The sequence below is a fragment of the Coptis chinensis genome, chromosome 4, assembly GCF_015680905.1.
Source record: "Coptis chinensis isolate HL-2020 chromosome 4, ASM1568090v1, whole genome shotgun sequence".
NCBI classification, from domain to species: Eukaryota; Viridiplantae; Streptophyta; class Magnoliopsida; order Ranunculales; family Ranunculaceae; genus Coptis; species Coptis chinensis.
The window spans coordinates 1,627,640-1,654,085 of NC_141459.1; the positions used below are offsets into that span (position 1 = coordinate 1,627,640).

At 37.1% G+C, this 26,446-nt stretch overlaps 1 protein-coding gene, 1 non-coding gene and 1 pseudogene across 2 annotated transcripts; all 3 read left to right on the top strand.

Moving 5' to 3' along the window:
* Positions 1 to 606: 606 nt before the first annotated feature.
* LOC147501083 (putative carboxylesterase 2 pseudogene) lies at positions 607 to 1,686 on the top strand (annotated as a pseudogene).
* A 15,522-nt stretch (positions 1,687 to 17,208) lies between these two features.
* Positions 17,209 to 17,280, top strand: TRNAQ-UUG (transfer RNA glutamine (anticodon UUG)). The gene has a single exon. It is a non-coding gene; the product is annotated as a tRNA-Gln (tRNA).
* Positions 17,281 to 18,841: 1,561 nt separating this feature from the next.
* On the top strand, positions 18,842 to 22,791 carry LOC147501085 (chlorophyllide a oxygenase, chloroplastic-like). The gene is made up of 9 exons (XM_086606119.1): positions 18,842 to 19,000; positions 19,098 to 19,331; positions 20,102 to 20,206; positions 20,375 to 20,650; positions 20,778 to 20,925; positions 21,058 to 21,242; positions 21,355 to 21,467; positions 21,684 to 21,978; positions 22,191 to 22,791. Exons 1-9 carry the CDS (start codon positions 18,923 to 18,925, stop codon positions 22,359 to 22,361), a joined length of 1,605 nt encoding a protein of 534 aa, XP_086462245.1. The 5' UTR covers positions 18,842 to 18,922; the 3' UTR covers positions 22,362 to 22,791.
* The last annotated feature ends 3,655 nt before the right edge of the window (positions 22,792 to 26,446 follow it).

A 26,446-nucleotide genomic window follows, 5' to 3' on the forward strand; every position in this document is an offset into this window, starting at 1 on the left:
GTCGATCACATTATAATCTCCATATATACAACCTACAGAGTTTTGTTAGCTGCTTAAAATGATGCAGTACTAAAAGCCTATAATCTAATTGAGGGCATATATTTGGCTTGATTGGGTTACACAGCATGGACACTTAACCATGCAGACGCATGCGACATGAGTACGACTTTCCCCCATCAGATTTTGGCAAGCTTTGTTGAAACTGATGCCGTGAAGTCTTCTTAGCTAGCTGGAAAACTTGCTTTTGAGCGTCCAATATGAGTTATTAAGCTGTTCGATCTGTTTAGAATATAATGAGCTGCAACAATTGTTTAACAGGAGAAATCTTGCATGGAATATGATACTGAGGGCTGATCGAGGATCCCACTCAAGGATAACATGGCCTACAGATGACGCTTTACTGAGATGAAAGAGCTACTTATGACTTGATCAGAGTTTAGGCGAGATCATGCTACTCAAGTTGGTGACATTTAGTTATTTGGTTTTGCCTTGTGGAGAGAATCTAGGGAAAAGTTTATTTTCTTTTTATTTCAATTATTAACTAATTTTAATTTGTTAAAATTAAAAAAAAAATGGAAAAAAGAAAATAATGATAGCTGTTTGCTGGACACGTGGGCCGGCGCTGGTAGATTCAGTTGGTGAACAAACTCGGACTCCTCTATATATATGCATGGGCGTAGGCATACCTCAAGAACCAAAACAGTTCCGGGATCCATTGTTAAAAATGTCTGGGATAACCTTCGAATATCCACCATTTATCCGAGTTTATGAGGATGGTAGTAAAGAAAGACTCAGAGATGATGTATTCATTGCACCATCAGTTGATCCATCAACTGGTGTTTCCTCTAAAGATGTTAAGATCAAACCAGGAGATGTTGAACGCCTGCCAGAAAGTGTGTTATCAGCAAGATTATATCTACCCAAAGGAGCAAACCCGCAGTCTAAACTGCCCCTTTTCATTTACTTTCATGGTGGTGGTTTTGTATAGAATCTGCTTTCTGTGCAACTTACCACAATTTTCTAAATTTGCTAGTTGAAAAGGCTAATGTTGTCGCGATTTCAGTTAACTATAGAAGAGCACCAGAGTATTCTTTACCTATTGCTTTTCAAGATTCATGGACCTCACTTAAATGGGTATTTTCAAATCCTAAAGAAGAATGGTTGAATAACTATGCTGACTTCAATCGAGTTTTCATGGGAGGTGATAGTGCAGGGGCCACTATCACACATAATGTGGCAGTTCAAGCTGCACATTCTGAATTAAATGGGAAGTTTAACGGTATTCTAGTAGTCCATCCTTACTTTCTTGGTGTTAAACCACTTGACTCCGAAGGGGACATGGATTTATTAGGAAAGTTATGGACTGCTGTTTATCCTACAACAAGCGGGCTCGATGACCCGTTAATAAATCCAGTTAAAGATCCCAATTTTAAGAAGTTGGCATGCAAAAAAGTTTTGGTTTGTGTTGCTGAGAAAGATCTTTTTTTTAGTGTATAGGGGAAAGTTTTATTATGAGCAGTTGGGAAAATGTGGGTGGAATGGAGTGGTGGAACTTGCGGAAGCGAAAGGAGAGAACCATGTGTTCTTTCTCTCTAATCCTACTTGTGAGAATGCTGTAGAATTTTTTAAACTTGTGGTTGCTTTCATAAATGCATCAGAATAAGCGAGTATTCAATCTCCTCTTCTATATATGGTGATTTCCAAGTGAAAAGTTGTATTTGGTTGCCTAGCTAACCATAAATAAATAATTTGTTCTGTTTCAGTTGTTTTTATACTGTTGTATTTAATGCTACTGTAAACATGTCTATGTGATCTTCATGCTTGTTTATGTGGTCAATGCAAGTTAATTACAATGTTTTACTATACATGGCGACATGCTCAAGAACACCAAAACCCTTGCGGTGGACCTACTCAGGACTTCAGGAGATGAAGCCGAAGGCATTCAACCCGTACTATTATTTGGTACGTACCAATAATGCTTTAAAACAACCAAGACCCAACCTTGCATTTGACTAGCCCTTGACGCCAGTCGTGAGCCTCAAACACAGGTCATCTTTTTCATTCCGAAATGTTTCTATTATATACAGTTGGCATCAGTTGGAACCTTCACCTTCGGCGAGCTTGTAATGATTGGGAGATGGAGAATATGTTATGTTAATTTCGAGCGACCTGTCAAAATGCAAAGAGTGCTTGGATTATATTAAATTATTCTAAAATAGAGCTATGAGATATGAATATAATATTGATTATTTATCCAAATTTCTTGCAAAGTGAAAACCCCATTACCCTTGATTAAAACCTTTGACATTTTTTTTGTTGCTTAATAATGAATGCATCGAGTGTCCAATTTTTCGTTCAATGCAGTTGCATCAAGTTTCTCATTTCCCGTTGATTATTCTTTGAGATTAGAGTTACCAACCAAACTGGAGAATTGAAGAACCGTCCATTTCAAAAATCTAGTGTAGCTGTATTGCACTAAAACAAAATCTTATTGTTCTCATTTGTACGTATTCAAGAATATAATTTCAATGGATAATAGCAATACACCATTGACATAATTGAGTCTGGTCTATTTCATTGCATGTACAACGTTGTTTGTATAATTTTAATTAAATTTTAATTTAATTAAATTTTTTTTCCCTTTCTGATAAAGACCCCTCCAACAACAATAGCAATACACCTTTGACATAATTGAGCCTAATCTACTTCACGTCTGGGTCCATCATTAAATTTCTTGCCTTAAGATTCTTTTGAGTTAGAGTTGTCAACACCTACTTCTATGCATGGCTCCATTGAACTGATTGAAGGTTCATTCCCCAGAATGAGTTTAAGCTTCATATGATATTTAAGCATGCTCGAAGTCCTTCTGGTAAAATGAAAATTCAGCATTATTTTAAGTAACGGATTGATGAAATTCCATAAAAGAGCCAAAGAAGCTAAACTTCTTGGAATGCTTCCCTAATTTTTATTGTGCATGAGTTGCCACCAGCGAGTCCTCGACACCTGTCTAAGATCCCATGGGATTCCCCATAAATTGTAATAACTTGTAAGAGTACAATGAAAATCAAGTTCCATCCAAATCATCTATTATTCCTACTAAACAATTTTCATTGCTAACAACAATGGATTGCCTAGAGCCTTATAATTAGTGAGAATACCAAAATCTTTGTATGTATAGTCCCACCATTTTGGCATTGGTTTCTTTTAGTATGTAAAAATCCTACAATATTGGCATTGGTGCTTTTTTATCCTCATACACTATTTACACATTCCCGTCAACACATGCGGTTATTCACTAATACTCCAGTTTGCCACTACACCTATATTGAGTGAAATAACATGCAGTAGTATTGAAAAGAAATGTTAATTGGCTAACTCTTACACATAACATTTGATAGATTAAAAACATTATAGCCCTCGGAGTAGCAGGGCAATGGTAACATTCTAAATCCCTGATTCTTAAAATCTCATATGGTTTGCGGCTTTACAATATCATTTTCTACCATAACATTTTACCTTCCACAGAATAAATAAACCTTCCAAAAGATCAGCAACAGACTAAAATGAGAGGCTGTTGTTACCGTAAATGTAGAGCGGGAAAAATACATATAAAGAAAAAAACTTTGTTACACTTCTTACAGACCAAATAATGATGCACAACCATCAATCAATTTCAACCTTCAACACCACCAGAATACTAATCATTGTCTAAGACAACTCTTTTTATAAAGTAGATGAATTCATACATATAAACTACATTGGAATTGAAGATGCCAAAGAAAAAAAAAAGGCTTAGCAAGAACACCAAAAGCCACATAATTGGTTTTTTCTTGCAAATGGCAATTCAAATAGATTTTCGTGGGTTGTTCATAGTTGCACATGCATTGGAAAGTTCAAACAATAACAAATAATATTGCACTAAACAAATAATATTGGTTTAGTTAGGAGTCAATTATGTACTTAATTAAGTTCACAGAGCCTAGTTATTGTGTCAAGTCCTGGTGAATATATACCAAAAGCTTTCCGATCTATGGTTAAACCACATGCATATATATGGTAGATAAGACTAATGATTCTAGATTTTAATAGAGGTCATGTAAATGAAGCCAAAACACATTATTCAGAATGTCTCACCAACTTTGAGTAATGTGAAGATTAGATATTGTTGGAAGAGTTTGAAACAAAAATTGTTACACTTCCTTAAGTGAAACCAAAAATTTATACTAATAATTTTTGATAATTTGTAATCCTTTTTACCAATTAAGAAAGTGCATGCTTGCAAGTTTTTTTTGAATAAAGTGTGAAGTGAGGGTGGTGAAAAGGAAACGTAATGGTATCAAGATCTTGTTTACAGAAGTCAAATATGGGATACTTTCGACAGCATTGTTAACCAAATTGATTGCAAGCCGATGCCAAAGATTCCCACTGCAAATCCACTCTTTGAGTATTTAACGTCCTCGATACTAATAACGTCAAACAAAAACAATAGCTAAAAAGATTTTCTGTTAAATTCTTACATGCATCAAAAATTAAATAAAGAAAAGAGCATAAATAAATAAAACACTAATGAAATACACAAACATTGCCTCCGATCCCTCATTGAATGAGTGATGTTAAAAAGATAGGTTTAAGATAACTAAGAAAGAAAAAAAGAGAGAACTAACCTTGAAAGAGTTTTAAAAATAAGTTGCCCGAAAATCTCAAACTTTTTTTTTTTTTTTTGCTTTAAGTTGCTTGATCACAAATATTATGGTCAAATTGTCTAGGGAATGGGGAGAGAAAGAGCAGATGTCGAGGCTACTAGTGTAGATTTCTTTTTTCTCTGGGGCCTTTATGGAGACCAAAGTACAATATAATCCAACAGAGACAAATCAACTCAGGACTCAACCTCAGTTAAGATAACACTCGTTCTTTAGCAATTTCCATTGAACACTGGCCCCTCGAAGTCCAACGAAAGGTGCTCTTCTCTCTCTTTGTTTGATGTCATGATAATCATAATGTTAGAGAAGTCCACGAATGCCCATTGCTTACGTACCTTCATTAAACAATTCCGTGCCGTAAAGGTTTTCATCCTCAAAGAGTTCCCCATGAATACTTTTAGCTAGTTCAGATTTACCATCATTTGAAAGAACCGAGATTAGTTCAGATTTACCCTTACAAGAGGAAGAGGGGTGGGGTGGGCAAAATATTTTAGTGAAGAAGAAGGGACCAAACACCCGGTCAATCAAGCCATGCACATGTCTAAAACCATTCTAATGCAAGCGGACAAGACTCATCTAAGGGTGGTGGATGAATAAGTTGGCCTCGTTGTTATTTCCAGCATCATGGTGCCTTCATTTAACGTAGAAGGTGATTTTCTTTTTACTTTTAATTTACGCTTTTTACACTATAAATGTTCAACTATATATTTTGCAAGTGTGGGAGTAAGAACACGCTCTTAGTGTTTTTCATGGACTTCTGTTAAAAACATTGTCGATTATACATGTCATCTTGGGTTTGGATTCAGCCAGTATAGGTCATTTAGTTTCCAAGAGGAATATCATTCGATCTCAAATCGATCATAAAGCTTCAAGATGTTTAAGCTCGGCTCTTTATGTGTTTAGAATGAGAGCAAAGAACATTTTGGTGGTAGCAATATGGGTTTGTGAGGGGCAAATAAAAGTACAAATGTCTCTAAAGACAAACATTTTTGGCACTACTGATGTGTCAATGTAGCTGCCCAAAGTTTAATAAGGCAAGCCTAACAATAAAGAGGAGACAATAGTGAACAAGAAAGCACATATGACATTTGCATTAACGCTTTGATTAACCACAAGTTACATTGTTCACATAAGCCCGAAGCTTAATCAGAATTATACTTGCAACTTTCACAAGTGTCAAGGGAAGCGACACTTTGAATGCACAGAACACCTAATACACTTTGGATGTAACTTTGCTCAAACTCAGTGGAAAACAACTCGGTATTGCTTTTCAGCCGCAAGGCTCCATTAATACACTACATGATTTAATCAACGCGATGCAAAGCCGTAAGTTCTCTCTTATAAAGGCCTATGGTCATCACCGCTATCTCGCCACGGTATTTATTTGGAATGCAAGGAACAAGGTTTTATATGACAATGGTCCGCTAAATGCGGGAATGTTAGAGCACAAAACAAAAAAGTCCCTTTGAGAGCTCATCGAGAACAAAACATGGATAACACCATAGTCGCTTTGGCAACCCTACATACCTTTAGGGCTACGGCCTAAAATCAAGAACACCAAAAGAAACATTGAATGCTAATGGTCGGCACCACTCAGCGAGGCGCTGAATATTATCGGGTCAATGCAAATAGATGCGCGACTAGGAAATCCCGGTCAATTTGGATGGGTGTTCTCATGAACACACTTTGAGAAGTGGTATGTACCGCATTGGCATCAGGGTGTTTGGTGTAACTACTTGCTATGTCGCCGAGTCAAAAGCACAAGGGAAGGCATAAACAAGGCTATTGATCACCGGTTGACGATGAATATAATCCACTCCACCGGCAGCGAAGAAAAGCTGCTCCAAAACCAACAACGCAGCATTGTAGGGTTCGCAGATTGGAAGAGGATCGAGACTAAAGCTACCATCACCTTCACGCACGTGAGGGAAGTGAATTTAGGGCAGACGATGCTTAAAATTGGAGCTTCTTTACCTAATGGTGTAAAGCAATGGTGGGGTGATGCATCAAAGTTTTTTGCATCGAAAGAGACTGGTGCTTTACTTATTTTAGATTTAATTCTTAATGATGTAAGAGAGGACGATCCTAGATCAAGGTCTTCATGAAAGAAACTAATCAGAATTTTTTCATCTTTTTCGCTATTTTTTTATACCAATTACCCTTCAGCAAAAACAAACAAAGAAGATTATTGAAAAAAAAAAAAAAAAAAAAAGAATGTGGCATGGGGTCTTTCCCTGGGTTAGAGTTGTAAATATAAGTTTTGTTGCTTTTAAAAGATTTTGTCTCTCGAGACATCCGACATCTTGATAGCACGGCCATGTAAATATATAGTGTTTGGAATTGGTTTTTTTTCTTTCCTTTACCTTTGCTCTACACTTTTGTGGTTGAATGGGTAGCAATTATCACTACATATACCTGATACATAAAAACTTCTGTGGGGAGTTGAAACCACCATTGCTATGATTCCTACTTGCTCAAAATAATTTCCAAATTAGTGAAATGTGCTTGACGTTTTTATTTTCGGTTTTGTTAGCCAAGAAATACTCTAATGATGTGAATCAGCAGTGTTGGTTTGAAACCTCACCAGTGTGGTTTGTCTGGTATTCTGGTGAAAGACGGGTATGATCCTACATTCTCAGTATTCTGTTCAACAGGTTTGGTAAATTATTATTTGAAGTTTTCAGCCTAAACTCTGAAGATTTAAGCAGCCAGCTATAAAAACCCAGTTATAAACAAATTACTCCAACCGAAGACAAATGTGAACAAGGAGGCCCTGTTTTGCTCTTATATACAATGGCTTGAGAGTAGGAACTCTTGAGTTTCTTGAAACACATGATTTGCAATGCATGTAAGATTCCAACTTGGATTAGTGAGCAGTTCACTTTCCCTAGAGATGGTTGAATTGAAGTGTTGCATGTGTTTCATGGAGAAACTCGATCTACTTGCCAATCGCTGTGATGAAATTTATTCCATACTCAATGCAAGATGTCAAACAAGGATTCCAAGATCTTGGTGCACCCCCGTTGAATCAGCTCACAAGTTTTTATAGTCAAGTGTACTACGGTTGGAGGTATGTTCCATTAATTGTTTATTATTTTCTTGCCTTCTTTTTGTGGTATCAAAATTGGTTTTATACTTTTATTTCGCATCCTACAATCTCATCGTATACCTTGATGTATTGAGTAAAATAACCTTAAATCTACTTGTATCTTGGCGAGTCCGTTCCTTTCCTTTTAATTGATAAGCTATTGAGAATTGTACTTCTTTGATTGCAAAATAAAAATAAATAATAGTTCTTAGTTGCTTGCAAAAAGAAAAAAATAGGCAACGGATAGCAATATGCTACATTTTTTTTTTGACAAACTATCTACTATATTAACTCTTTACGCATTTCTTTGATGCAAGTTTGAACACTAGTTCACAAACATAAAAAACATAGCATTTCTAGACTATGGAAGCTCCTAAGGACTGCTCATGGGTATGGAGAGGCATCTTAGAGCATAGGAAGACTGCTATGAAGTTTACAAGAAACATCATTGCTAATGGAGATGACACTTTCATCTGGCATGACTTGTGGTGTACAGAGACACCCCTCCTATGGGATAACAATGCTATGGAAGTAACTGGGTGTGGACTCATAGCATCAAAAACAAACATTTCGGACTATGGAAGCTCCTAAGGACATGGGGTATGGAGAGGCATCTTAGAGCATAGGAAGACTGCTATGAAGTTTACGAAACATCATTGCTAATGGAGATGACACTTTCATCTGGCATGACTTGTGGTGTCTGAGACACCCCTCCTATGGGATAACAATGCTAGACAAATGCTACTGACTTGGTGAGGAAGCCAAAGTTAGTGAACCGATCTCAAATGGCGAGGTGGAATGACATAGTTCTTTCTCTTCCGAGTGTGACTTGAAGACCAAGATACTAAGAGCGGATATATATGATCTCATGAACAAGGATCAAGTAGTTTGGTCTCTAACTCATTCAGAAAATTCAGCTTTCGATCTTATATAGCACTAAAGAAGGTTAAGAACAAAGTCAAATGGTCCAAGCTTGTTTGGGGAAAATTGGTGATCCCTAAACATTCCTTTTGCACTTGGCAACTATTCTCCAGTAGTCTCTCCACTCAAGACAAAGTTGGTTAACAAAGGTATAATCAATCATTCAAAATGTAGTTTGTGTGGAACAACAGCAAGAGAAAACTCCAAACACTTATTTTTTGAGTGTTCTTACACAGAGAGTGTGGAGTGGGGTCAAAGCAAAGATTGGTATGGGTTTCAGAGTAGCAGACTCTAACAATGAGTGGCATAGTATCTTGCAGACTTGCAGAAATAGTTCTCTGGAAGGTGATATCAGAGGAGCATATATTTGTGCTACCGTAAGTGCTATTTGAATTGGGCCGAGGGAACACTAGAATCTTTTCGGAAAAAGTATCGCCCCTCACCGGTCATGGTGAGAATACTATCCCTAGAAGATATGAAGCTATACATACAAAGGGTTGTAAAGGATATACCAGATTCCACGTCAGTGAGAGTCCTTCTTCAAAACCTTGGTATAGATGCAAACTACCATGCAAAGGAACCTATTTATCCCGATGGCATAAACCTGATCCGTGCCATGTTAAGTTAAACACCTGATGGGTCTTTGACTCCTTCGCACCAAGGATTCGGTGGTATTGCAAGAAGAAGAAGATGGCATTTTTGCCTACATGGGCTCTAACCCAAAGAGGTCTATGCTTGAAACAGAGCTAATGGCTATTGATGCGGGGCTAGGGTGTCTCAAACATGGAATTACCAAAGTAGGTGTACTCGACTCTATGATTCTTTGTGAGTATAGTTAATGGCTTGACTACATCACCATGGTATTGTCAGAATATTGTACTATCTATCGGGAGCAAAAGGAAGAAACTCAGTTATAGTAGTGTCAACCATTGCTATAGGGAGACCAACAAGGCTGCAGATTTATTAGCTAAGTGTGTAAAAGACTCTCTCGAGACTCTTTTGTATTTTATACCCCCTCTAGATGAACAATTGACTAAAATCATTGAGGAGGATACAAGAGGAACAATCTATGTAAGATTTTGATTAAGGAATGCAGGTAGGGGTCCGCCTAACCCCATAGCTATCATTCAAAAAAAAAAAAACTCTTTACGTACTGAATAGTCCATTCGTTTGGAATACATGGTAGGATAGAGCATAGAATCCTACCAAGGAATACTATCCTTCTTCTTTGTAGTACTTTTTGTGGGCATGCTAAGCGGTTTGTTTGTAGAATAAATTCTATACGGGGTTAGGGAGTTTATATTAAATTGTCCTACCATAAAAAAAAAAATGTATAAGTACAATGGTTAAGTTGCCAATGTCTATAATGTTGTTTCACCCCATATGAAATGAAGATTTAGTTGAGTAGTAGGATTAGGCATTTGGAGGATGGTGCATGTAGTTCACCTTCATTTTTCTTGGTCTAGCGTGAATCATATTACTATTGTAATAAAGCAAGGTGTGTAGCACATTTCCAAACATTGCTGTTCCAAGTTGAACCGTTGAGAGGTATGTGGCTTGAGATAATGATAACTCCTTTCCCAGTGTAAATGGTCCGTGGTAAAAATTCGGTGTTCAAGTGTAATTTCTTCTCATTTCACAGCACACAAGAATAACATTTAGGCACAATTAAAAGCCATGAAAGTGTTACATCATTTTTTATTTCTTTGTTCATGCATTCATTTGGATAATTACTGTGACATCACTTTCTTACATATATTGCACTTGCCACCCAAAAGATTTCTTTCTCCAAGGATTGATGACAATTTTACCACCACTTCCCGAAGAAGAGGAAGAGAAACCACTGCATTATTGCTTTGGCTGCAGAAGAGGAAGAACAAGAATCTGGTTTCATCAACGCTTTATTCAATTTGATTCATATGTATACCTTTAATTGAGTGACTCTTATTTCAGATATTATTTTCGCTCTGGTTTTCTCCAGGATCTTTTGTTAATAGCCACTTTTGCCGAACAATGTACAACATGAAGTATGAGAGAGTGCTTTATCAAAGGAGAGTATCTTAATTATGTTATATATATATATATGGGCCATCGACATACTATTCTAACATACTATCTTGACATACCCAACCGACCCTCGGATCAAACAAAATCTAATGGCCAGATCTATTTCTAGAAAACTAAACAAATAAAAGAAAATGGCCACAAATTACCTCAAGGGCAAAATGTCATTTTTTTTTAAAAATAAAACCCTTTCATTCTTCTTCATTCATGTTGCTTTTGTGAAAACATTTATTATTTGAAATATTTGTGGTTGCAGTTGGCCTTGACAAGGTGTATTTCTCCACTTGGACCTTTAAATTTGAATCTTACAATTTCCTTCGAAGTTAGGGACCTATTTCAAATTTCCTAAGCTCTGGTAAGTGGCTAGAATTTTCTAACTTTATTGGTTCCCCAAAGTCGTGATTTGTACCTACTCTTTCAGCCGGCCTTTCCAAAGCCATACGGTATCATAGGCACTCAAACGGAATATGTTCACATCATCCAAAGTTGAATCACACCCGGAGACCCAACACATCATCCCGCGTGGAATGAATCTCAGGTGACACCCATCCCAATTCTACCAAATTTCGAGTTTCCTTTTGTTTAATCGACATTTGTAAACCCTAAAACCTTGTCATAAAACCTCGCATAACTGGACATTTCATAATACCGCTCCAACCACCATATATACACAAAACCCAACCTTCTAAACAACATCCCATCCCATCCACCAACTAGGTAAGTGTAACTGCTACTTAAATACATCAAATATTACATCAAAATGAGCGGAGCTCTATATATATACAACCAAAATGACTAGACTATCTCTATACATCCAAAAGTATGAACTTGACTCTGTCCTCGTCAAGCATAAGGAAATCCTCCCAAATCACCATAACCGTCATCACTAGGGTTAGGGAAAAGCCTCCTCCACAACTGGCTCGTCTGAAATGTTAAGTAGGATGAGCAACAACTATGCCCAGAGAAACGCACATAACGATAAATAGCTACTTATAGAAAACATTTAAAACATGCGAGGTTTTATAATAATATCCAAATATCGTGGACTATACAATAAATCACTAGCTAGCATAAATCATATCGGCATGCTTCTTTAATATTCAAAATATAGTTTCCACGGTCATCCATACAACTATTGTGGGTCGCTGCATCCTATTAGAATGGTGAGGTGCGACCGGTGCTTCGGCCCGATCCGCGAGGCAATCTCGGTTCGGTACTTCCCAAATGTGAACCATGCGCATTGTTTTCCCGATTTTACCGGGGGAGCTGAAATGTTGTTGTTGTGTTCAGTACACACAAAATCCCCAAAGCTTTTAGGGCTCGGGTGGGCCTGTGACCACGACTTCCCCATACGCCACCTAACTTCACGGTGGTCAACCGTTCGGACGACTCAGGCAGACGCGGGATCCTGACACATCCAGGAGTGGACTAAACTCTCACTCCTCGCGTCTAAACCTCATCGAGGTAGCATGTAACCCCACACAAGCTAATCACCATACAGCGTGACACGTACAAGCATGGTTATCTAGAAAAGTAGAAAAGGAATTCCCGGACTACATCCAGTGATGCATCCCTTTAAAGGTGGCCCACCACCTCGAAAGGTGTACACCACAGTTGGAATCCTAGAGCGAACTGCCGTCTCCGGAAATGCGACAACAGTTCCTTCTTTATAGGAATTCACAATTCCTTTTCTAAATCCCCTCGTGATAAACATAGTAATATCTATATATATATACTCATATTACCGATTATTTTCAAATACTCTAGTTACCTATGTAGTTTTCTTTTTAAAACTGTTGATTATGTAGGTGTGAGTTCCTGGATTTCCCATCCTCGAGTAGAACAACCTATGACTCCCAAACGGCCAGTCATAGTAAATAACAACCGATGATTCCCAAACGCGAATCATCGTAAAATAACATGACCATCCCGAACAATCCAACCTCGCACCTAGTTACAAAACAACCGGGTAATCTTTTACCCGCATTACAAAATCCATCTCTCTCTCTCGCATCGAGACAAGAGACGCGAACCTTTCCCAAAACCAGTTTTTCACTTTTAACCAGAAAACAATCCCTCGCTACCCCCGATTTTACAGAAAACTCATTTCACACGAAAGCTATATATATATAGTTTATAGCGAGGAAATACAATGCAAAACATGAATATCATATATACATGCATGGTTGATACGCAACTATCTATTTCCTAGTTAAACAATTCAAATCATGCATGAAAATAAGCAGGCTATATATTGGTATGTAGGTTCCTACCTTAGCAAGCTCCGTTCTCCTCAAGCCCACTTAACCGAATCAAGCCCACTTAATCAAATTCACTCGAGATCACTCCTATAACATCAGATGTATACGTCGGTCGTTAGAGTTTATCAAACTAACGAGAAAATTCTTATCTACGAACGTCGAAAAGAATCTCGACGCTAAGGATTTGGTTTTGTAGATAACATCAAAACCCAATTCTTTCTCAACGTTAAAATTTTGTTTTTTGGTTAAATTTCCATCTAACTACCAAATTAAGAGCTACGGCCATTTCGGCATTGTTACTCGACAGTGGCTCATAGTCATTTACATTCGATAATCGTAGGACCGCACGTCAACGCCAATCATATCTATCAATCTTACTAACTATTACGATTTTTTCCCAACTCCAACTACAACAAATTCCACTCTTCAATTCACATTTAATCCAATAATACTAAGTGGGTGTTCTTTCTCACTCACTCGATACTCGCCATGATCTTAAACAAGTGTGAACTAGCATCAATGCTCTAAAATAGATTGAATATTTAAAATTCTTACCGAGTCAGCAACCAAAATCGCTTCTAGCTTGCTGCTCCACCGATATCGCTCAACTCACTCCTCTCCAAACCAGCTACTGCCGACATTCAACAACCAATTCCAATTATTATTATCATTTTTCTTTCCAATACCACTAATGAACTCGAAATCGAGTTTACACTATCGATTTGTAGGCAAAATTCACTAACCTTTCGCGAAAACCCGACGCACTCCAAGAATTTTCGGCTCCACCACTGTTTCCCTCCACTTTAGCTCCTCCAACTGCCACTGCCGACCTTCAACACCCCCAACACAATCAATTTCAACATTACAACCTCAAGAAATCGAAATTGAAGCTAACTATTTATTTGAAACGAATTCAAACTCACCTTTCGCGGAACTACGCTGAAATTCAACTCAATTTTCGAAGCTGCACACTTGGTTTTATAGTTTCTAAGGATTGGGTGTTCTAATTCTTGGTTTGAATCGATTGGAGAGGAACTAACCCAACTACGCCCTTGATTTGGCCCGGTATGCTCGAATTCGGGAGATTTGAATTCTCTCACTTCGTTTAGTGTTTCTAGGTTGTAGGGTGAAGAATTGAGGTTGAATTGGTTGAATTTGGGAGGAGGAAGTTTTCTCTCTCCTAGGTTTTCAATATTGCGAATTGGGGAAGAAGAGGTCGATTTGATTTCTCGCGATTTTGGTTTCTGTTTAGGATTTAGTTTTTTCTCTAGTTGGGCGATATATTTAGGCCCAAGCCCAATATATTACAATTAGACTTAAGGTCCTCACACTCCTAACCGCCAACTCGTTTGGCGTCGGCGTAAATAATTATTTTTCCGGCCTATCCTGCTAAATTTAATCTTCTATATTCTATCTCACCGCAGGCTATAGCAATGACCCACTCAGGCGTGTAAAATTTACGTTAACTTCGTGCCCGGCGCACGACGCTAGAAAAACCGCTTAACCGGCATTTTGTCAAATTTTTAGCATATGGGTCGCTTACCTAACGTGGACGTATGAGTCGGAGTTAAGTTTCAGTAAGTTTCGTACGTTTGAAAAATAAACCCGACGACCAATTTACATAACGACCCTAGAGTTGATATGAAATTTACAAAAATACCCTTAACGAGAATTCAGGACTTTACATGAACTCTCATGGGCAATTTCCTAATCATTTTAACCCTGAATTTATTAAGCTTTCTTGACCTTGGAATATATGGCTTTAAACCCAAGAGGCCTTGCATCGATTCAATCACGTATAATCCATGGAACCTAATGATTTGTGAGTCCATTTGTGACAATCCACACATTACCTTCACTCATCAGTCCAACCTCATTTACCTTGAGAAAAAAAATTTTCACACCAAGGGCAGATGACATGTGCACTAGGAATACCCTTGTTTGCATTGTCAACAAGTTGCGGAGCTTTTCAAGAATTTGATCTTCCATAGCTAAAAAAGGAATAACACTCCTGTAAGGAACGCTAATGTTACTAGCTTGGAAGACATCAATCAAATAAGGGACAATTCCATTTCCCTAATCTGAATTTGACTACTTGAGACAGAAGGGCTGGTAGTAGAGAAAGAAACGACTGGAACTTGATATTTATTTGTGGTTGAATGAAGAAGAAGAAAGGGTTTTTATTTTTTTTCTAAAAGAAAATGACATTTTCGCCGCTGTTATTTGTTGCCCATTTTCTTTTATTTGTTTGGTTTTCTAAAAATAGATCTGGCCATTAGATTTTGTTTGATTTGAGGGTTGGCTGCAGGGTATGTCAAGATAGTATGTTAGAATAGTATGTCGAGTAGCCGACCTGATATATATATATATATACTATCTGTGTGTGTGTGTGTGTGTGTGTGTGTTTTTTTTTTTCAATGTAAGAATTATTCTATGGGGAAAATCTACCTCAGTCATGATGTCAATGGCAGGTGTGACTTTCTTTTTGATTTTTTTTTTTATACTTCATTAACCTCTATCTTCGCATTATTGTGATTATCCAACTTATATCATGTCCATCATTGTAACGAGGTATTGTGAAGGGAAGAGCTAACATGCCAGTGCTAAGATTTTCATTATATATAGTAGCGAGAACCTATGATGGTCTCACCTAGAAAATACTTAGGTAGCCGGGGATTCATTTACCTTGCTCATTTTTTTTAAATTATTGTGTTTCTTGAGATCGAGCACTAATATATAAGAATATTTGGTGCTAGAATTGCAGAATTGTCAGAATATTTGGTGGCCTTTGCCTGCCTAAATGCTAATTTACGGAGACTTTCAAGACGATATATGAGAGAATAAAGAATGATGGCAATAATTTATGATGTACGCTGAATTTTGAGATACCATTCTTAGTTTCAATCACATTACTGGAGCTTTCTTCAGTTAAATCAAGCTCCTTGGGCTATTAAAAGCAAGAAAGCGAGCAAGAAACACTTAACACTTAAACGGCTAGCCTTCACATCTAGGTCAATCATCTCCCCCCATTTTCTCTCATTTTGAAAGAGGACGGCGCTTCTATTGCAAGATTTATCAGCTCTCTCCATGTTGTAGAGACGTAGTCGAAGTGTTTGATACTTAACTACCAGTAGGCTCTCTTCTAGCTTTCAATGCGAATTGCTAGATTTTGAAGCGTGTTTTTGTAAAGCGTTGGGACAAGTTCTTGATGTATATGGACAATGCAACATATCAGCTGATCCATCATCACTTGAGGGGTAGATGGTTACGAGTAGATGATTGTAACATATCAGCTATTATGGTAGAAGACAAGTCAGAACGGCCTACTTCTTTTTGTTATTGGTGTACTTTAATTCTTATATTGATATAATATCATATGTAGACTGAGTATGCCATTGTGCCTCATATGCTACTGTAACTACTCTATTTTGGATGAATGATTAATAAACCAAATGACTAAGCTTTGGAGGTTATGTCCCATTCTTCCAAGTCAATACCTACGGTTGTATATTATCTATTTATCTAAGGTTTGTATACTGATTTCAGTGAATGACGTTACAGAGATGCTTTTGATGCACTAACTTTTTATCTTTGTCATCTGCAATGTGCACTTGGTAGGATAAGAGGCTCAAAGTACGTGTGATTTGGAGATAAACTTATTAGTTTATTGCTTACATATGTCTATGAAATCAAATATAATTGGAGTTTCCTTTAAGTCAAATTTTAAATGGCATAATGTGACTTGTAAGTATGCTCACCCAAATTATATTTACACTCTTCAGTAAGTTTTATTTATTTGACATCGCGTGTAGAGCTCGTGCATCTTTGCTAGTATATATAAAGATGATTCCAAGCAGATAATTGGCATATGTTGATCTATAAAAATTATAAACTTTCGGGCACTCTCATTAATCATTTATTGAACTGCAACCAGCAATAATCTGTTGATTCAGTAGAATGGCATTGCATTTTCATTTGTAGATAGCGGACCATGGTCCATGGTACATTTAGAAATTGATATACGAGGAACAATAAGCAATGGAACATCGTTATTGATGTGGGAGCCTGTGAGGTATAACCGTATAAGTGGTTAGTGATATAACATGTTTATTTGATATAGCCATAAAATGAAAATTGTTCTAATATAAACGTTTCTCTATTCGAATATCAACTAGGTTCTATGGTGTAGTGGTTAGCACTCTGGACTTTGAATCCAGCGACCTGGGTTCGAATCCCGGTAGGACCTTTTTCTTTTAAATCCTTTTATCTCTGATTATCCTAAATAAATTACATATTCTGGTCAAAATTTTATCATACACCACTCCGATGCCCAGTTCTAAATACCATCCTTCCCCACTCTCTTCTAACCACATCTTTTGAAAAACCTCTTTCCAAATATTGTCACTACACTTACATTATAAAATTTTGCACATGAGCCCTCCCCCTCTCTCTCTTATGTCCACTCTTTTGAAAAAGTTCATTTTCATATATTTTTCATCCCTCCCAATCTTTTCTATCAATATGTGCTTTGAAGATCTCATAAATATTTTGATGATTCCATCCTAGATATTTTCTCTAGGCAACTCAAAAAAACATTCCATCTTTTGTATACAATAAAAATGATCAGCTTAAATTAATAGAGAACCTTTTTTTTCGTAAATGATTTTCTTTTGTTGTAGAATTCCCATTTAGAATTAGGATTATTATACCCTTCATATTAAAGCTCATCCTCCTAATTTTAAAAATTATTGACCTCACTTTTCTAGAGTCAAGACCATATCTGAATTTAAAGCACTACCCAGTATCTCCGATGCTCCCAGACTCCCAATTAGGGGTGGAACTTGGGTCGGGTTAGTCCAAGCCCGATGGACTAAAACCCGAATTGTGTTGGTCTTGGGCTAACATGTCAGATCCGTGGTTCGGGCTTGGTTTTGTAAAATCAAAACCCGATTCGGTTTTGGGTTGGGCTCGAGTTAGAATATCAAAAAACCGAAAAACCGAGCCCGTATGCATATATGTACGTATATCTTTTAATCATTCTATTCTTGTAAAAAATAAGGTTTAGAATCTCTATTTTAAAGATAATAATGTAATCAAGAAGGTTATTTTCCCTTTCAAACAATTAAATCTCTTTGATTTCATTAGAAGATTTTAATTTCGGTATTTTTTCTAATTCCAAAAAAAAAACCACGATAAGTTTGACCAACCCGATATAATCCGACCCAACCCAAATTAGTTAGGCTTGAACTGAAAATTTAAAGACCGACGAGGGCTTGGTCCCAAACTCGGGTTGAAACATTTGAAACTTGAGTTGGGCTCGAGTTATGTCTCAACCCGACCGAGTTCCACCCCTACTCCCAATGGTACAACTTTTAAATGAGTTGGATCTTTTAAATGAGTTGGATTGTTGGAGAGTTAAATTAGGCTTGAAAATTTGTCAAGCTCATTCTCTACATTGCAAGAAAATCTCTAAAATGATAAATAAATTCCATTTTGAAAATTTTGAGATACAATCAAGATACACAGAATTTCTTTTCAACTTTAAAGTGTGTCAACTGCATTAAAAAACAAAAAACAAAAAAAAAGTCTCAAATTAAATGAAAAGAAAAAAGAAGATAATTTGAGAAGATAAACAAAAAGTAATCAAGTAATCTAAAATTGGAGCTGGCAAGATATTTAGGCCCACAAAGAAACTTTCCCACAACAAAGCTTGTGGAAGAGAAAGAATTCACGTTTGCAACATAGGAGAACACACTAATCCACGTGGCAACCAATGGAAGGTGTACTTGGATCGCGCGCAACACCAGCCTCTTATCAACAAACTCTTCAAAAATAAGACTTGTCCTCTTTTCTCACTCTGTTCTCCTCTGTTCTTCATTTCCAACACTATGAACTCCATTGCAGCTGCTTCAGCTATCTCTCTACCTCTATCTTTCTACAGAACATCTAAACTACAGGCAAAGAAGGTAATCTATTCAATACCCAAGTTTTAGTTTAACCAAATTTTTACTTATTTTGTTAGTCAAGTTAGTTGTAACAAGTAAGGTGGTGTGTTTTTAATAGCTAAAAGGAGGGTTTAAAGTGTTTGCTATATTTGGAGAGGAGGAAGGTTTAGTAGAGAAGAAGAACACTTGGGGTACTCTTTTTAATGTTGAGGAACCAAGGACTAGAATACTACAAAGTAAAGGGAAATTTTTCGACGCAAATCAAGCACTAGAAGTGGCTCGTTTCGATCTTCAGTATTGCGATTGGCGTGCTCGGCAAGATCTTTTAATGATAATGGTTCTTCATGAGAAGGTATTTGTTGTTAAAATTGTGGTTATGATTCATTTTGTGTGCTTTAGAGTGTTTTGGTACTTATCTTAGGGATATTTTAACTAGTATGTCAATTAGTTAGATAGATGGGAATATGGACACCAAGGATCAACTCATAACTAGAGCTTGATTTTTTCAAGGCAAATCCAATACTCTCCATAAATTATGATTTCACAAATGCAATTGGTGCCATTGACTCTTTGTACTGTCTGCTTAATATCTACTTTGACAATTCTACTTTGTTTCTACGCCACCCAAACAATCAAAAGAACTTACACTACATGAGCGAGTGTATACTATATTACGCGGCATTCGATCCTACAATCCATACTGATTTGTACTTTTGGTAATCTAGTCCAATGATCAGTCTACTCCATTTCACTTATTTTTTTATCCTAATCAAAATGTACTGTCTAAACGTCTCTGCATGAAGGCATAATCACACTGTACTGCACTCCATTCAAGTCTGCTTTATGTGCTTCTCGCAGTGCACTCCATTCCACTACACACGTCTTCCACACTCCACATACCTTTGACATTCCCTATGGTATTAGTTAATCTAGTCAACATTTTCTCAAAATTTAACTCTGTAGAAAGTCTTTGTTTTAGCATTAATCGATTATTTGGGACATTCTCATATTAAGCTTTCTATTAGAGTGAAATGTTTTTTTTTAATGAGTCTATTAGGATAACCTTCTTGCATGAGTTGCATCTAACTACTTATGCTTACTTTTCATGTGATGCGACTATAGGTGGTGGATGTTCTTAATCCCTTGGCAAGGGACTACAAGTCCATTGGCACTGTAAAGAAAGAGCTTGCAGAGTTACAAGAAGATCTTGCACAAGCTCACAAACAGGTCTGGCAGTGTGGAAATGTGGACGGCATCTGTTTAATACTGTAGTACTTTTACAGAAATCATATGTTTTACACAATCTTTCTCTCAAATAGATTTGAACAAATATCATAATGTAATTCATTGCACACTTACTCAAATCCAGCCATTTTTCTTGCTGGTGAAGTTTAGGTCCACATATCAGAAGCAAGGGTATCCACAGCATTGGACAAGCTGGCATTCATGGAACAATTAGTGAATGACAAGTTGTTACTGGACAGAAATTCGATAGACGCTGATAGAACCTCCCTTTCTCCTAGCACATCCTCAACATCTGAGGTCACCGTAAAAAAAACATTGCCAAGGAAAAGGCTAAATATATCAGGCCCTGTTCAACAATATCACCCTCTCATGAAGAACTTCTGGTATCCGGTGGCTTTCACTGCCGATCTGAAAGTGGACACCATGGTAATATACTAAATAGTGCATTTTCATCCATGTAAAAACTGAGATGATGATGCGGTGTCGGATTCTAAGTCATTATTTCCTTCCAAGATTACCTTTCCTTATTTTGTTTTTTACGTTGTGGTTTCAGATGCCAATAGATTGCTTCGAGGAGCCATGGGTCCTGTTTCGCGGTAAAGATGGGCAACCTGGTTGTGTGCAAAATACATGTGCTCATAGGGCATGCCCTCTTCACCTTGGTTCAGTGAATGAAGGCCGGATTCAATGCCCCTACCATGGTTAGGAAACAGAATTGAGCTGCAATTTATTATGTGCTATAAATGTTTAGGAAGAACTGTTATATGTCAGACGTCTCTGCATACATATGAATGAGTATTTAATGACTAAAATGTGGAAGGAATGAAATTCAGGGTGGGAGTATTCAACCGATGGAAAATGTGAGAAAATGCCATCAACCCAAATACGCAACGTGACTATAAGGTCTTTGCCGTGCTTCGAGCAGGATGGGATGATCTGGATTTGGCCTGGTGATGACCCTCCAGCTGCCACACTTCCTTCACTGCAGCCTCCTTCGGGATTTGTCATCCATGCAGAGGTAATTCCAGAATTTCTCATTCCTTTTTTTACTATAATTTTATTCTGTGTGTTATCTCAATCTAGCATTTACTAGTCACTCAACAGTTGGTGTGGTCTCTTTTATATGGTAGATTGTCATGGATCTCCCCGTGGAACATGGGTTACTTCTGGATAACCTTCTGGATCTCGCACATGCCCCTTTCACTCACACGTCAACCTTTGCCAAGGGATGGAGCGTTCCCAGGTTGGTTTCCATAAAGTATTACCAGGAAGCCTAAAACGATCAATTCCTGATGATCATTTTTTTGAATATGGAAATTTCTGTACAAAAAATGTTGAGGAAATTAAGTTTGATCCTTCAAATGAAGTACCATTACATAGCTACATTTTAGAAAATGTTCTTCACTTGATTATTTTTTGTCATGCATTTTCATTTACACTGGCTATATATACTTCTCAGCTTGGTAAAATTCTTGACTCCTGCATCTGGCATGGAAGGTTACTGGGACCCTTACCCAATAGATATGGAGTTCCGACCGCCATGCATTGTCCTCTCAACAATTGGAATCTCAAAGCCAGGAAAACTGGAGGGGCTGAGTGCTCAACAGTGCTCAACGCACCTTCACCAGCTTCACGTGTGCTTACCTTCCTCAAGAAATAAGACTAGGTTGTTGTACAGAATGTCCCTAGATTTCGCACCTTTGCTAAAGCACATCCCCCTCATGCACCTCGTGTGGAGGTATTTTGCCGAGAAGGTAATGATCTCATTTATCACTTTATCACTTTCTCCAGATAACAACCCTAGTAGAGGATTAGAAGTCCCCTGATCATGTTTACAATTAATATCTAAGCTATCCCTATAATATCTTATGTGCAATTAGAATGCAACACTACTGACATCCCAGTTTTTCCATGAATTTGATGTCATTCTTCTCATGTTTATACATAAAACTTTGGAATAATGCAGGTTCTAAATGAGGATTTACGACTAGTGCTTGGACAACAAGATAGGATGAATAATGGGGCAAATGTCTGGAACCTGCCTGTATCATATGATAAACTAGGAGTAAGATACCGAATGTGGAGAGAGGCAGTTGAAAATGGAGTGAAGGAGCTTCCCTTCAGCAAATCAACGTAGAATTAGGTTCTACAGTGATTTCAACTTAGCATTGGTTTTGGAAGAATTCGTCAAAACAAACAAATGCCATGTGGAAAAAGTTCAGTCTTGGGGACTGTCATGTAGTATGTCCCTACTATCCTCATTGATAGATTCACGAGGCATCGGAAGCTGTAGATTGGCCAGAGGCAGAGAAATGATGTTCACCAACTGACGCATCCTTGTAAATTACTGATCCTATAGTTTTTGTGTACAGAGCTGAGCCTATTGTTTTCCTCTTTATTTGTTCGCTCGACCTGAGCAACCTTTCACAACTCCAAATAACCATCCTTCGACTAAAGTGCTCTTTGATTTCTGAGGCATAGAGCTGTGTATGTCAATAGTTTTTACGTTTTTATTTTTTAACATCAATGCCAGATGAAAAGATACTTGACTTCCGATCAGAAAGAAAGATACTTGACTTCGTGCCCGTTCGAATTGCTGTGAACTGTAATTATTAAGAGTATTTTCTCGAATCTAAGTAAGTGGTTGGATTTGCATTTTATTTAACTACCAAATTCTAGGCAAGTTTACGCTGCTTTACAGTATTGTGCTAAACCATATCTCGTCCTGATGCAGTAGTTGTGGTCGTGCTTGTTCTCAGCATTCAGCAACACGTACTGCAGTCTGCAGCCATCTTTGCCACAGTTCGTCGACATGGGCGTATGGGCCGTAAAAAATAGCCACAATTCTGAAGACATGACCACTTTAATAGAGGTCCATCCGGGTTGAAGGAATGGTGCACCTAATGACCTAGATAGGGTCAGTAAAAACTAAAAATGCCGAAGGAACTTCAATTTGGAGTCGAGTAATATTAATGAAATACCTTTGGTGTTCAGTTTCGATAAAATTTCAGATCAAAGTTTTGATCATAAGAGCAATTAAAATACCCAAGTTGTATATCACGAGAGAAGTGTTTTACTGCAAGATTTCTTTTGGCAAACTTTCACGTAAGTGTTAGGTGAAACACCATTGCTAAACATTATTGCAATTTTGAGATGATCACATCATACGAATTTCATGGTATTTTGACACAACATGTCTACCGTTTGAATATATTTTATGAGGTAGTAATGTATACGGATTTGAGCCACTCCAATTGGACTTTCTAAACTATTTTTTTTTGTTTTATAAAGCTATTTGGGCACATAACCCCTTAATTTTATTCACAAAGAGGAACTAATTACATTGAAATCATGCAAATGTTACTTGGGAGAATGTAGCCTTAGTGCTTTTTTTTCACACAAAGTAATTAGTTATTAAGAGATACGGAGAGTTCTAAATTTCGTTTTGAATCACAATTAACACTAGTAATCTCTACGTTGTCTTCTTCATTTCATGGATTCTCTCTCGAAACTCTTGTGTTCGTCTCTTCCGATCCTCTTGGTAGCATTTGTAGAAGAAACCAGAGGTGATGTCCTAATTACTTGCAGTATTTTCTGTGACCAATGCACGCACACACTAACTGACTTATACACAAACACACTCAAACATCAAATTTGGTTGGCTCTGGAGAAAAATGGAATTTCTTATTGGAGCTCAAGTTGAGTCTAGAGGTAGAGACTATAGAACATCCATTGGTGGTGGAAATTGGTTTAAGATTGCATGGCATGGTGTGTAAATAAACAATATTTGAAAGGAGAAAGTAAAAAATAGGAAGCTTAAAAAGTCAAAATGTGTTAGGCACACGACATCCTTGTCGATTTTGTTCACAGAAGGACATGGGTATGTACTACAATACCCTTTAAAGTTTTCTTTTTTACTTGGTTTTTCTTGGGGATTTTCTAGAGCATAAGAACTGTTACAGTAAGAGCGGGGAATCAATTCGCAAAGGTCTTTTGAGTTCGATGATTTTTTTATTTTTTTTTGAGTTTGAGAGAGAGTTTGGGGTTTTTCTTGGGGTTTAGCTTTTCTCGTAATATTTCTTTATTTTTTTTTATCAAAATAGGCAGCTTTTTGGATTCTGCTTGAGCTAGTAAAAAAATACACTCGTCCTGATTTCGCGTGAGTAAAGTGGGTATTTAAAATTTGCCTACGTGGACACCCTCACAGACCAGAAAAAGAGACTGCTATTATATATTTATTTTGATTTCACATTATCAATATACCTTAGGTGATCATTATTAGGTGATCATTATGTGTTTTCCTTTCTTATATGAGTGTGTTATTTGTTATGGAATTACTTGATTTAATTGTCTTTTATAATGTTCAAATTATAAAAAAATTAGGTACTTAAATATTGCTAACTAATTGAATATGCTTTTACAAGTTAAAAAATATATTTTTATAGAAGTTATATAGAACCTTTAAACAAGATCGATGACATCACATGTTGTACAAGTTTTATGGATTCTACTTCTAAATTTTAGAATTTGTCAGTGGTTCGGTCATATATCAAATAAATTATGTTTGTTGAGCTATTTTTTATTTTATTAATATTATGTTGTAGTATTAGTATTTTCATCAAAATTTGAATCATTACAATATTCTATAATTAATTTTTTTTGGTACATTATTTTATGAAAACGGTCCCTATTCGTTGAACGGGCACAAAAACTAGTTGTATATTAATTTATTTCACCCCGTAGTTATAGTATGTGTAGAAACCAAACATTTCCAAATAGCAACATATATAGTATCATAAGAGAGCAAAAAAGTACCCGAAACTAATATCATGGAACAAGACTAACATGATTATTATGTGACCACACATATAAAAAAAGGGTCCTATTCTTGCAGGACCCCAATTTGTGTTGGGCGGACTCTCACAAAAAAAACAATTATTACAAGTATGCCATTGGTTTCAAAAAATCTAAAAAAAAAACAATTATTACAAATATGTCATTGATTCCCAAAAATTGAATTGAAACCCCAAACTTAAACGACCCGGTGGAGTCGTTTGGACTAAATCCCAAACGACTTGCCACACCGTTGGGGACTTAGTCCAAAACTTGCCACACCGTCAAGAGCCCAAAAAATAGAACTTTGAATTTTTTTCAAAGTTCAAATCCCAACGACATGGCCACATCGTTTTGAACTAAGTCCAAACGTGTGGCCATATCGTTGGAGACTTAGTCCAAACGGTGTGGCCATATCGTTGGGGATTTTTTAAGTCCAAACGGTGTGACCATTTTTTATAAGTCCCAAATCCCAACTGATATGGCCACATCAATTTGGACTCACCCGCAACTTGGTGTGGCCATGTCGTTGGGATTTGAACTTTGAAAAAAAATTCAAAGTTCTGTTTTTGGGCTCTTAACGGTTGTGGGTCGTTTGGACTAAGTCCCAAACGGTGTGGCCAAGTCGTTTGGGACTTAAATTCAAACGACCCCCGAATTGAAGTCGCTTTAAGTTTGGGGTTTCGAATTCAATTTTTTGGGAATCAATGGCATACTTGTAATAATTGTTTTTTTTTGAATTTTTTGAAACCAATAGCACGCTTGTAATAATCGTATTTTTTTGGGAGTCCGCCCAACACAAATTGGGGTCCGGCAGTAACAAATACCTAAAAAAATAGTAAAAGTACCCGAAGCTATTACCAAACCTGTAACAGTAGGTAGTAGGTAACAGTACCAACTTCTTAAACAATTCCAAACTTCATAAGTGCCGTACTACTTATATATTCTAATATATTATTTCTTAAAATCGTAACCCTTAGCTATAACCGAAACGTTCAAATGAGAAGTTCAAACTTTTAACTTCTGAGTTCTAAGAGCATTTTTAGGAGAGCAACAAAAAAAACACCAAAATTTTGAATCAAACCAAACACCAAACCAAAAAAACACCAACCATTTTTAGGAGCAATATCAAATTTTCGACATCAAATATATGACGCGGTTTATCCAAAACCGCGTCATATAGCTTATGCGGTTTTCCCAAAACCGCGCCACTGAAACCCATCTTAAAAGCCCAAGTCCATGCGATTTTGGGAAAATCGTGCAATATGTCATACATCAGCTTTCTTTTTTATTTCTTTTCCAATCTCTCACGCGGTTTTGGCAAAACCGCGCCATAGAAGCCGACTTAGAAGCCCAAGCCCATGCGGTGTTAGAAAAACCGCGCGGTGG

Coding starts and splice junctions, on each gene's coding strand:
- LOC147501085 (XM_086606119.1), top strand. CDS start 18,923: ATGAACTCCATTGCAGCTGCTTCAGCTATCTCTCTACCTCTATCTTTC. Junction 19,001..19,097: donor CTAAACTACAGGCAAAGAAG/GTAATCTATTCA, acceptor TGTTTTTAATAG/CTAAAAGGAGGGTTTAAAGT. Junction 21,979..22,190: donor GGAGGTATTTTGCCGAGAAG/GTAATGATCTCA, acceptor GGAATAATGCAG/GTTCTAAATGAGGATTTACG.